Source organism: Hemiscyllium ocellatum, chromosome 19, assembly GCF_020745735.1.
Source record: "Hemiscyllium ocellatum isolate sHemOce1 chromosome 19, sHemOce1.pat.X.cur, whole genome shotgun sequence".
NCBI classification, from domain to species: domain Eukaryota; kingdom Metazoa; phylum Chordata; class Chondrichthyes; order Orectolobiformes; family Hemiscylliidae; genus Hemiscyllium; species Hemiscyllium ocellatum.
Window position 1 is genome coordinate 13,780,995 of NC_083419.1, and position 13,680 is coordinate 13,794,674.

General features: G+C 43.2%; 1 protein-coding gene across 1 annotated transcript in view; it reads left to right on the forward strand.

The window, feature by feature from the left end:
• The first annotated feature begins 746 nt into the window (after positions 1–746).
• nt5dc3 (5'-nucleotidase domain containing 3) overlaps positions 747–13,680 on the forward strand; it is a 38,523-nt gene continuing 25,589 nt past the window's right edge. Inside the window, exons 1-4 of the mRNA XM_060839669.1 lie at positions 747–1,040; positions 3,349–3,533; positions 9,139–9,213; positions 12,655–12,710. Of these exons, the coding sequence (XP_060695652.1) occupies positions 791–1,040; positions 3,349–3,533; positions 9,139–9,213; positions 12,655–12,710 (566 nt within the window). The 5' untranslated portion in view covers positions 747–790. The remainder of the gene's footprint in view (positions 1,041–3,348; positions 3,534–9,138; positions 9,214–12,654; positions 12,711–13,680) is intronic.

Consider the following 13,680-nt stretch of genomic DNA (forward strand, 5'->3'; position numbering starts at 1 on the left):
TACATAGAGTCACAGAACTGTACAGCATGGAAACAGACCCTTCGGTTTTACTCGTTCATGCCGACCAGATATCCTAAATTAATCTTTGGCCCATATCCCGCTAAACCCTTCCTACTGCATACCTGTCCAGATGCCTTTTAAATGTAACTGTATCAGCCTCCACCACTTCCTCTGGCATGCATTAAATGTACATAACTTTAAATGCGTGAAAAGATATTATTTCTTTTACTACATTCCTTTTTATCACTGGACTATTAATCTGGAGACCCTGGTAATGTTCTGGGGAAGTTGGATGGTGGAATTTGAATTCAATAACAAAGAATCTGGAATTAAGGATCTAATGATAACCATGAATCCATTGTCAAGTATAGTAAAAACCCATCTGGATCACTGATGTCCTTTAGGGAAGGAAACAGCCATCCTTACTGGGTCTGGCCTATACGAGACTTCAGAACCACAGCTATGTGGTTGAATTCTTTACTGCCTTCTGGGCAATGAGGAATGAAATATAAATGCTGGTCTAACCAGTTACACCCTCATCTTGTGAATAAATAAATAAAAATACACCTCACCCCGCCCTTCCCATTTTTCTTACCCTGTTCTGCAGACTCCACACTCTATTGACTTGGGGCTTTTCGTTCAAATGAAGCATTTAAATAAATTAGTGCCAAGTTTTTGAGTGTTCCCTCCCTAGGTGTCACAGGGAAGTGACGACAGGCTGTTGGGGGGGGGGGGAGTCTGCAGTGTTACCGGCTTCAGCTGAGGCTTGGTGTTGTCGGTAACAGTGAGGATGGGTCCGCGGGTGTTAGCGGCCAGGTTACCGGGGAGCGCTGTCAGGGAGCTGCTCTGGAGCCGGAGAGACCCTGCTCCGCTGGGCAAGCTGCTCTCCCGCTCGGGGCTAGGGTCAGGGCCGGCGCTGCACCAGCGTTCGCCCGGGCGCCGCATCGCCGCAATAGCGGCGGCTCCTTACAGCAGTAGCGCCGTGGACATGAGGAGCTACTTATGGGCGATGTACAAGGAGACCAAGAAAGTCAGCGAAGGTGAGAGAGCAAGGGGGAGGGTGGGGAAGGGGAGGTCATCTCTCCCCTGCATTTATGTGACGCCGGTCTTCAACTCCCCAAGCGAACCATGGCAGTAGCAAATCAAACCACTGCAGCCGAATCATAGTGTTACCCCTGGATAAAGGGACGGCTTGAAAGACTTGCATTTCCGTAGCGCCTGTCGCGATCCCTCCCGTTATCCCTTGTCGCTGTAGTTGCTCTTGGAGGGGAGAGGATGGACTAGAATCAATCTACGTACAGCAAGCTCCCACAAACGGCAATGGGTCGTGGCCAGATCTATCTTTATGATATGGTTTGAGGATGTTCATTGGTGAGGACGCTTCAAAGTATTGGCACAAGAGTAAACCCCTAGCAAAAGGGCCTTGGGTTAATGTTTTCTGTGCAAATTTCCCCCATTCCCTTCTCTGTATTCAAACGTTAGGATTGAATCAGCCTTTTTCCAGCCAGTGTGTTCTACATCAGGACTGGCTGATGCTCAGTGCTAGACTATTCTGAGTACCATTGGCACAAAACATACAAAAAGATGGTCATATCTTTTTAAACTCTGACAGATTAGTGATGGTCTTTTGGCTGAGAAACAATATGACATTTGCCTTTTCCATTTTTAGACAGGGATGTTGACAGTGAATTTGAGACACATGATCCTCCTAAACTGCTGATCACAGATCAGGTTTCCCATTAGGTAACCTGTCTCCTTTCAAGCTTTGCACTATGACGTTCTATTTTGAATCTGGGAACAATGGATTTGCACCAGGCAATGCAAAAGTCTGGAGTTAAACTGAAAGCTGGGAACAGGATTGTGCAATTTGGTTCCCCAGTGAGATGTTGGGTAACTTATGACTGAACACAACCCTGTATCTATGGTTAACAAAATTCTGTTAACTTCCTTTACAACTGACAATCAATCTAACATCACTTGCCATTTACAAGCGTCCAGACATTGACCAGCCTTTGTGTGCGATGGTGAGACAAAGTGATGGTATTTGTAAGAGAGAGGGAGTGTGTGTGTGTGTGTGTGTGTGTGTATCTTTTCTCATTTCACACTTGAAAGATCTGGCTCTAAGTTTTAGATTGCAACCCCTAGCCTTACACTTCCTAACTAGCAGTAAGAGATTCTTTATCTGTTCTCTTTTTTGCGGTCTTTTGTGAAAGGGTGGGGAGATATGATTAATTGTGATGTGTGTCCTGATTTCACAAGTGTGCCATCTGTACTCAGTTGAATACTAGCATTTTGCCAAGTCCAGGCCTCTGATTCAGCTGAACATTAAAGACTAAATGAAAAGAAGTGTGCAATTAAAGTAAATTATGTTCAGTACATCGGAAAAGCAGCAGAGTAATAATCCAGTCAGACCAATGATTCCATTCTATGTCACTGAACATTATCAGCATAACTTTAAGTTTTTTCCCTACCCCTTCATTAACACACTCATTGGTTTTCTTATTTTCTGGGTGTTCTGTTACTCCATATTTAAAAAAACAGCTCATCTGTCTCTTTAAACCATACCTTCCAAACCTACAATCTCCACTGTCTGGAAGGACAAGGACAAGGGCAGCAGACACATGGGAACACCACCAAATACATCTTCCCCTCCAAGCCACTCACCAGCCTGACTTGGAAACATATCACCGTTTCTTCAATGTCATTGAGCAAAATGCCTGGAAAGGCCTTCCTGATGGTACTATAGATCAATCTACAGCACATGGACTGCAAACATTAGGGGAGGGCAATAAATGCTGACCCACTTGGTGACACCCACATCCTGTGAGTGAAGAGAAAGGAAGATCATGGGAGCAAATGTTGGTTATTGTCTGCCATACAGTTGGGTCACGGCTGATCTAACCTCATTTGCTCGTTGTGCGTGTATTGTCTGGATGTGGGTATTGCAGGCAGGACCTGCTTTTGTTGTCCATCCTTAATTACCCTTGAACTGAGTGACTTGCTAAGCCAGTCCAGAGGTTAGGGCAGTTAGGAGCCACCATTGTTGTGGGTCTGCAGTCACACATGGCTCAGACCAGGTAAAAACAGCAAATTTCCTTCCCTAAAGTAGTAAACCAGCGGTGGTCAGTGAATGTTTCAGTATTGGTAACCATGAGAGTAACTTTCAATTTCAAATTTAGTCATTGAATTGAATTTTTGCTAGTTGAAACTTGTGTTCTTTGAGCATTAGGCTCACCTTCTGGATTATTAGCCCAATGACGATAGCACTGCTTCACCACCACTCCTATGTGGTGCATCCCTTCTATAGGAATTGTATCTAACGGCATGTTTGCATCCTCACTTTCACAGACCTGACCTTTACAGGAAGATTAAATTTTCTAAATCCGGATGGAATATTTGCCAACAACGAGGTCTGTCTCTCGGACATTGAGATTTATGGCTTTGACTACGACTATACACTAGCCTTTTACTCCAGCAACTTGCACACACTCATCTTCAACGCAGCACGGGAAATTCTCATCCAGCAGCATAAAGTGAGTACTCACTGTGTGGGCAATGCTTTTAAAATGTTTTAAAGTCTTGCTTCGTAGCTTGCAGTGTGAAAATCAGACTGCAGTACTGAGGGAACATTGCACTGTCAGATGTGCCACTCTTCCGATGTGGTATTAAACTGAGGTCCTGTCTGACCTGCAAGATCCTGATCTGCTGTGCTTTTCCAGCACCACTCTAATCTAGAGTCTGGTTTCCAGCATCTGCAGTCATTGTTTTTACCTGCAAGATCAATCGTACTATTTTGAAGAAGGTCTCTGGATGTCTCTGTGGTGTCCAAGCCAATATTAATCTCCCCAAACTGCATCTAAACTGGGTGATTGGGTGGTTATATTTAATGACTGTTTATGGGAACTGGCTGTTACTGTGTTGCAACGGTGTTTGGTTTATAAGAATATGGATATGTTCTCTAGATGTTGAAAGGTACTGTGAAAATGCTAGTCTTTTTGGCATGGGCTCAGTTGTATGGCCAAAAGTCTAGACTATATTTGTAATACAGTGCTTAATTTTTTATTAAGTTGCCTCACTTAGGTGTTGTACAGTTACCATCGCTTCAGACTGACAGGTCAGTTAGAGTGTAATAGCAGCCTGGATCCAGTTCAGTTCAGATCTTGTATCAGGTACAACAGGGTAAGATATCTTGAAGTCATCATTCTGTGATTGCACCTTGACACTAGATTCCCATGATACAAATTAAGCACTTCAATTCTTGCTTGAAGATGCATGTCCAGCGGTTAAAAGTCAAAGTGTGGCTACGGAGGGGCTGAGGATTGGAAGGCATTTTATCTGACAAAACCTGTTTATTTCTCACAGGCCTGTAAATGATTGAGTTGTGTGCACGTCTTTATTTTTTGTTGGAAGTAGGTATTGCCAGTAAGGCCAGCATTTAGATTAGATTACTTACAGTGTGGAAACAGGCCCTTCGGCCCAACAAGTCCACACCGACCCGCCGAAGCGCACCCACCCATACCCCTACATTTACCCCTTCATCTAACACTACGGGCAATTTAGCATGGCCAATTCACCTAACCTGCACATTTTTTGGACTGTGGAAGGAAACCGGAGCACCTGGAGGAAACCCACGCAGACACGGGGAGAATATGCAAACTCCACACAGAGTCGCCTGAGGCAGGAATTGAACCCGGGTCTCTGGCGCTGTGAGGCAGCAGTGCTAACCACTGTGCCACCGTGCCGCCCACTTGTTTGTTGCTCAACCTAATTGCCCTTGAAACAGTTGGATCTGGAGCAATGTGGGCCAAACCAGGTTAAAGATGGCAGATTTCCTTCCCTAGAAAATGTTTTACAACATTCGATGACTGCTTCGTGGTCACCACTGCTGAGTGTTCAATCCAAAATGATTTAAATTTAAAATCTACTAGATGCTATGGGGGCTTTGAACCCATGCTCCCAGCATTAGCCTGGGCGTCCAGATTAATGCTTCATTGATGTTAGCATGTCAACACCATTTCCCTTAAACAGGCTTTGTGCAAATTCATGTCTTTCACTGATTGCAAAATTCCCATTGCATTTATCAGACAGACTGTACAATCAAGTGTTCTGTCCATTTGTCCGAATAGTGACCAGCCAAGTGAGCAAGCCTGCAGAATTGACCTATCAACAAAAGGCCCAGATTTGCTTGGGAAAAATTTCTCTGGGGCATGATATGAGTAGGAACTTGCTGAATGAACCCCCTCAACCTCACGGCCTTACCTGGCAGCTGGCTGCTGAGAAATGTGCTCCAGCTCTCACCTTCCTAAACACAGAAAGGAAATGAGGTCAACCGAAGTTTTTAATGTTTCTAACACCTGGTTTTCTGAAGATTACTGGTTTCAGGTAGACATTCATATAGCTTTACACACATGAAAACCCCAAAATAGCCAATCCTGCTTTGGGAATTTGAGAGGTTAATGACTTTAGGATATCTTACTCAGTGTTACTTTGTTGTGGCTTTGTGCTGTCTTTCCAGATTCCATCCCCCTTTCCTTCACTGTGGGATGGCTGTCTTCATTCACCATCGGTGAGTGTTTCCTAGACCCAAGCATACCATCTGGACGAAAACTAATCTCCACCTACCCCAGCCACTCCTTATACCCAAGACCACCCAATCACCATATGGTCTCCCTGTCGGTAACAGTTATACCACTCGTAGAATCCCCGCAGTGTGGAAGCAGGATTCACACCAACCCACCACAGAGCATCCCAGCCAGACCCTGTCCCTGTACCCCATATTTCCCTTGGCTAATCCATCTAGCCTGCACATCCCTGGATGCTATGGGCAGTTTAGCATGACCAATCCACCTAACCTGCATATCTTTGGACAAGAGCATCCGGAGGGAACCCACACACACACGGGGAGAATGTGCATACTCCACATGCAGCTGTTGCACAAGGCTGGAATCGAACCCGGGTCTGATGCTGTGAGGCAGCAGTGCTAACCACTGAGTTACCATGTCACTCACATTGTAACATTTTCATAAAAGGAGTGTTACACTTTAGCTTTGTATCTTTTGCAGAGGTTTTTTGAAACAATTACCTGTTCTCTTCTATAAAGATGTTCGTTATACACCATCTTTGAAAGAAGACTGACTTAAATGTAACTTTAAAAACATTCTTTTAGAGGATGTGGGTGTTGCTGGATAGGCCAGTATTTGTTGTTGTAACCCCCTGTCGAGGTGATGGTGGTGAGCTGTTTTCTTGATCTGCTGCAGAATTCATTTTGACCAAGTCCCTCTATTATAGTATGGTGTGGGGGGAGAAAGAGACTTGTTTGTGATCATGATTGGCTTGGCGCAACTCCTGAAACTTTAAACCAATCACAGTGACATCATTGTTGCTAGCATGTGTTGCTTAACAGAAACCCGTAGCATTACCCTGGTGATGAATGCTATGGTGAATTTATCCACAGGATACGTGCAGAATGTTTAACATTGCATTTCAGTTCTGAATAGACTCTTGATATTTGTCCTTTGGAGTGTGACTCCCTCCGACAATGATATGTACCTTACTCCGGCAGGTTTATGTTAGTGGCCTCATTGCCTGGTGACGCTTTGTGAACAGTTGTTAGATTTGAACTTATAATGGAAGCCTGTTACCAGTCTAAATAACATTGTAACAATGTAAGATGCTTTCTGTTTATTTTTAACTCATTCCCAGAATGTGCCCTTGCTGGTCATGCCAACATCCATTGGCAATTCGTAACTGCCCTGGAGAAAGTAACAGTGACCTTCTGATTTTTGAACTGCTGTCTTTAGAGTGTAGGTACAATCTGTTATGGAGGGTGTTGCAGGATTTTGCTCAAGTGACAATGAAGGAATGGCGATATGTTTGCATTGATAGGAAATTGTGTGATTGGAGGGAAACTTGCAGGTGGCTGCATTCCCATGTAGCTGTTGCTCTTGTCCTTCTAAGCAGTAGAGGTTACAGGTTTGGAAGGTGCTGTCCTAAGAAGCCTTCTGGAGTTTTTGCAGTGCATCTTATAGATAGTACACACTGCTACTGAGCATTAGTGATTAGATTAGATTACTTACAGTGTGGAAACAGGCCCTTCGGCCCAACAAGTCCACACCGACCCGCCGAAGCGCAACCCACCCATTCCCTTACCTAACACTACGGGCAATTTAGCATGGCCAATTCACCTGACCCACACATCTTTGGACTGTGGGAGGAAACCGGAGCACCCGGAGGAAACCCACGCAGACACGGGGAGAACGTGCAAACTCCACACAGTCAGTCGCCTGAGTCGGGAATTGAACCCGGGTCTCAGGCGCTATGAGGCCGCAGTGCTAACCACTGTGCCACCGTGCCGCCCTAAAGGTGGAGGGCCTGAATGTTTATGGATGTGGTGCCAATCAAGCGGGCTGCTTTGTCCTGGATAGTGTCAATCTGCTTGAGTGTTGTTGGAATTCATCCAGCTAAATAGTATTCTATTACACTCTTGCCTTGTGCCTTGTAGATGATGGACAGGCTTTGAGGAGTCAGGGGGTGGATTGCATCCTGACCTGCTTTTGTAGCCACTATATTTGGCTCGTCCAATTTATTTTGTTTATGGTCAATGGTAACACCCTTTGACAGTGACAGGTTCAACAATGGTATGTCATTAAGTGTCAAAGGTGATGGTAAGGTTCTCTTTTGATGAAGATGGTCGTTGCCTGGCACTTGTTTTCCTTATCTGGTCTGTTCTACATGTGACTCCAGACCCACAGCAATGTAGTTCACTCTTAACTGATCTCTGGGCAATTAGGGATGGGTATTAATGCTGGCCTAGCCAGTAACTGTCTGTGAATGGATGAAAAGAGAAAGTTCAGCCTGGATATTGTCCTTGTGTGTTTGCACTGCAGAGATTGTTGAGATATCTTTCTTGACAGCCAATACACCGAAACTGAATAAATTTAACTTTGGGGGTATCAAGTCACATCTTCTCGTGACCAGTGTCCAACTTTCTACTTTGCATTCTCAGAAACGTGCCCTTTCAATGAAAAGTGTTAGAAATATATTTCAGAAGTCTATTGGGTAAAGTGAGTGAGTCGGTGGTGCAATGACATCCAGGTCAAAGTGCACCTCAATCAAAACAAGCAGCTTTGAAGGGCGGTTGTTGAGGTGGAGTGTAATTTTTAATAAATTACCCTGCTGGTGAGATATGACTAACTACTATTAGTTGCAAAGTCTACCAATCAATGTTTTGTATTGATCTATCAGTAGGTGTGCTGTTAGCTTAGGGCTGTCAGTATTATTAAATAACATTCAACCTACTTACTTTGCACAGCTTTGAAAACCCAAAAGGGGCTGAGAGATTGGGCTGTGGATGCGCATATTTTAGAAGATATAGTTTTCCGTGGAGTTGAAGCCTATCCAAAGGTCTGCCAACGCATTTTAGCAGTATCCAGCATCCCAAAGGAAGATGTGAATGGTACCTGATATGTTATTTAAAAACCAGCGACCATTGGGCTGAATTTATAAGCTCTGCTGAGGTCTAGAAGGGAGATGGTGGCTGGTATATCAGTTTCCTGATCCCATTCCTGTCACTGGCCAATACTGGCAAGGCAGGCTTGGTGCCACTAGAGAAGGATACCCAATTAGACTCAATCTAAACCTTTTTAATCAAAAGCAAAGTGGCTCAACATCATATGTTGTTATTTGACACTCTACATTTGACACATTTCTACATTAAAAGTGTTACATCAATTCTTCTAGCTGTTGTTAGTAGACCTTTAACCAAGGACTGTTATCTGGGTCTATCAGATGAAGTGTAACTATTTATGGGCACGAGACCAAAGTCTCTGACAATTGCTAAGATCCTATGTTGAACCAGGAGCAAGTTGATGTGTTACTCGAGAACTTTTACTTTAATTTTTTCAGCATAGGAAAGGTGAATGGAATTACTTAAAGAGATTTTTTGCATTGGTACTGAACACATTATTGTTGAATATCTAATTGTACAAAATACTCTTGGATCGATTTACTTTAAAATGTAATAAGCCCAAGCCAAGAGATATACAGCAATGCAATGTATTTTTATAAAGACCGCCCCAAGCTTGTCTCCTGTGGAAGGTAATACTTGCTGCAATGAAATGTTTCTGATTTGTGCCTTAGTATCCTGAAGACCTGAGGAAGTACGATTACAATCCCAACTTTGTGATACGTGGACTTCATTACGATGTACAAAAGGTTAGTGTATTTTGTGTTTAGGCTGGTTCTATGTTTTACTTCATTTTCTCCACCTCATTCACAATACCGTTCTCTGATCCTCCTAAAGTCTCCAGCCTTTGTTGTGGTCTGATTCCATGGATACCATTAATTCATTGATATCTCAGCATGTGAGGTAGGAACGTAGCGTGGGCAATGATATTCACCTGCTGAGGTATCTCCCCTGGGCCCACTTTTCTGTTTTCTGCCAAAGTTCTTCCAGAGGCCACTTTCCTGCCAGTGATCATCAGGAGCAGAGAATTTTGCTGCTTCTTTCCTCCCTCTCCCTGTGTCACCCGTAACATACAATCGCATTCCATTGTAAGCCAGCAGTGGAATCCATTACCGTCTGCTTTAACACTTCTTGAATTTGGAGCTGAAGCTCACCAACTTGTTGGAGAACCTTTACCTCACTGTGTTCCTCATTGCAATTCAATCTGGTAATTAAAGCAGTGGCTTCTCATTGGAGTCTTGTTGGAGCTGCCCATCAATGTCCTTGTTCAGGGGCCATGATGTGGAGGAGCCAGTGTTGGACTGGGGCGGACAAAGTTAAAAATCACACAACACCGGGTTATAGTCCAACAGGTTTATTTGGAAGCACTGGCTTTCATAGCACTGCTCCTTCATCAGGTAGATGTGGAGCAGGATGAAAAGACACCGAATTTATAGCAAAAGATTATAGGGTCATGCAATTGAAATGATATATTGAACAAACCTAGATTGCTGTTAAGTATTTCATCTTTTAGATTGGGCTGCAGGTTTCAGTTCATTAATATGTAAATCCCAGAACTTCTTTTCAGTCATATTGTTCAGGAGAACAGAGGAAATAATCTTCACTTCTGTTTACATAAACATAGCTTGGCAACAAATAGTTGAAAAGCAGCTATCAATGAATGTAGTATCAGAAGCAGAAGAGAGATGTAGAGAATGAGTTCTTTACTATGTCTGTTTAATTTTATGATTTTCTTTCTTTAGTCTTCTGTGATTTCAGATTTTTTTTATTGCCTGTGTGTTGCACTGTGGTCTATCAATGGGTGGCACGGTGGCTCAGTAGTTAGCACTGCTGCCTCATAGCGCTAGCGACCCAGGTTCAATTCCAGCGTCTGGCAACTGTCTTTGTGGAGTTTGCACATTCTCTCCGGATGCTCCGGTTTCTTCCCACAGTCTAAGATGTGCAGCTTAGGTGGATTGGCCGTGCTAAATTGCCCATAGTGTTCAGGGATGTGTAGTTAGGTGTGTTAGTCAGGGGAACTGTAGAATAATAGAGTAGGGGAATGGGTATGGGTGGGTTACCCTTCAGAGGGTTAGTGTGATTTTGTTGGGCTGAATGGCCTGTTTCCACGCTGTAGGGATACTATGATTCTATGATTTCCGCTTCTTACTTCTCCCAGCCCACTGCCAGATGCTCATTTTGTGGAAAAAAATTCATTGTTGTGGCAGGTCGTGCTGGCTTTAATTGTCCCTTCTCTTGAGAAGGTGCAATGAGCCTCCTTTTTGAACTGTTGCAGTCCCTGTGTAGTTAATTCCAGGATTTTGACCCAGTGAAAGAACCAGAATATTGTTCCAAATCAGGATGGTGTGTGGCTTGGAGGGGAATTTGTCGGAGGTGGTAATCTCATGAATTCACTGCTCTTGTCCTTCTGGGTGGCAGAGGTCACAGGCTTGGAAGATGCTGCCAAATTAGTGACCTTGCCAGTGACCATGTTGGTGCAGTTAAACCAATCATGAGGCACTTCTCATTCCTTACCCAATCGTTCTCAAAAGTAATTGACCAGCCAGGTGACCGGTAACTGAAATAACGAATAAAAATATTTGTGACCTTGACAAGGTGGATGTTGAGAGGGCTTACACCAGGAGCCTTCCCAAGGGGTCAGGTAGTTTGTACTGAGATAAAGGGTATGAATGTTGTAAATCATGGGAATTCTTCTCCCCAGAAAACTGTGGATACTCCATCGTTGACTGAAGTTGATGGATTTTTGGTCTCTAAGTGTAACAAGATACAATTATAGGATGGGATGTGAGCTTAGGTAGAAGAACTGCTAAGATATTCTTGAATGCTGCAACAGTTGGGTCAAATGACACTGACATTGGCATGAAAGTATGTTCTGATAAGGACTTAAGAACATTGCAGATGGATATGAATTGGTTGAGTGAGTGGACAAGAATCTGGCAGTTAGAGTATAATGTCAGAAAGTGTGAAGTTGTTCTCTTTGGCTGGGATATTAAAAAAGCAGAATATCCCTTAAGTAGAGAATAACTCAGAATTCGAAGATGCAGAGGGAATTTAGTGTTCTAGTGTGCAAGTCTCAAAAAGTTCCATGCTGTACCTGCACATTAATTGAGAAGGCTAATGGGATGCAATGTTTTCCTACAAGAGGAATTAAGCATAAAAGCAAATAAGAGTAAGGCTTCAATTATACAGGGCATTGGTGATACCACAGCTCAGATTCAGCAAGTAATTTTGGTTTTCTTATTTAAGTTTCTTATTTTTGGTTTATTATATTAACATCTGGAATGAGTAGATTGTCTTACGAGGAAAGGTTGGTCAGATTGGGCTTGTTTCCACTGGAGTTTTGCAGAGTCAAGGGTGACTTGATCAAAGATTCTGAATGGTCTTGACAAGGTGAAACGTGGAAAGAATGGTTCCTCTTGTGGGTGAGCCCAGAACTTCGACATCACAGCGATGTTCGATCAGAAACTGGATTTGAAATACATGTATTTCCTTCAGGCCACAATCTTAACAACAAAACCATATTTCTCCCTACAGAGAAGGACCAAGGATGAGTGATGCATGGGAACATCTAGCAACTTTCCAGCTCTCTTATACAACTCGAGACAAAAAAAACTGAAGATGCTGGAATCCAAGGTAGACAAGCAGGGAGGAGGCTGGAAGAACACAGGAAGCCAGGCAACATCAGAAGGTGCCGAAGTCAATGTTTGAAGACTTCTCAATTTCCTGATGCTGCCTGGCTTGATGTGTTATTCCAGCCTCCTGTTTGTCTACCTCTTGCAACTCTAAGCCAACCAACTCTCCCATATAATCACCCATTCTTACGTGTTTGTTGGATAGCTCCTGAGGCTCCCAAACTAACCACACTGCAGGCATCCCTTCACCACACTGTCTGGAGATGTGCTTCGGAGACTGTTCACCATCTTTACAAGGGCAACTCAGGATATAATTATAATTATAATCGCTAAGCTTGCCAGTGATACTCATATCCCAAAGATGATTTTTTTAAAAAAAATTGTTTCCATTACCCCACATCTTAATTCTTGATTTTGTTAGCAATTGCAAACTGACCTCTCTGAAAGCTTAGGCTAAGAATATCTAAACATGTTTGAAAACTATTTGGCATTAAATTTTTTTCAGGCAATCACTGTATATTTTTGAATGACAATTTTTCTTTCCCATTTTGTGTTAAGGGAATAGTAATGAAGATTGATGCCTTTCACTACATTCAACTGGGAACCACATACAGGTATTATCACTTCTCAAATTGTTTTCTGTCTCATACTGGCTAAGGTAAGTCAACCTTATTCACATAGTTTGTAAGTAATACCGGTTCCTTGAAGAATTTCATGGTGTAAGTGTTAATCATTTCCCCACTCTAATTTCTGGGTTAAACATAATTTTGCAGTGACCCAGCACACTTTGGAATTCTAACATTAAATTTCAAGTTACATTTTATAGATTACAGCAACTAATGGATTTATTTAACATTAAATGTGTTATTTTTTCTGGGCTGAGTAAGCCTCTGGTAAACCCCAAAGGTCGAGGGTAGAAATCTCTTTTCCGTGGTAAAATTCCAGGGGTCTTTCTGAAGAAGTTTGGAACCAGGTACCAGCAGCATCAATGTTGGCCTAATTTTGCTCCCATATTGTATGGCCTTAGAGTCTTGAGAAGTACCAGCCACTGTGCCTTTGCAAGTTCCTCCAAGTTCGATGGTAAGAAAGATGGTCCAACAGCAGCATCCCCATTCAATCCAATTTGCCCATTATTAAGGTCCCAATCGCTGAAAACCAGCTCGGCTGCTTGTGGGATGTGGGTTTGTGTGCCTGACACCACACTCCCGAAGCAATGGCTGTTGGTAGCTGCAGGAGAGTCCCAGTGCAATGCATAATAAGGATGTTCTTGAAACCTCCCTGAAGAGATCAAATATCTGGGATTCACTGGACTTTGACTTATGAGTACCCAAAATGGTGAAGGTTGATTCAGAAGGCACCAAGCTTATCAAGGGATTTCATTAGTAACACGCAGAGTTGGAGTCTGAGAAAGAACACAAATCTTGACTACCCAAGTCATCAATGACAACTGCCCCACGTGGCAGAGTCTGCAGACTGTGCATTGCACTTGTTAGTTGTGTCTGAAATGGAAGCCAATTATCTTGATTCAGACAGACTGACTGAGAGGTGATCAAGGTTTGGCTGTAAAACACTTGGAAACGCTAT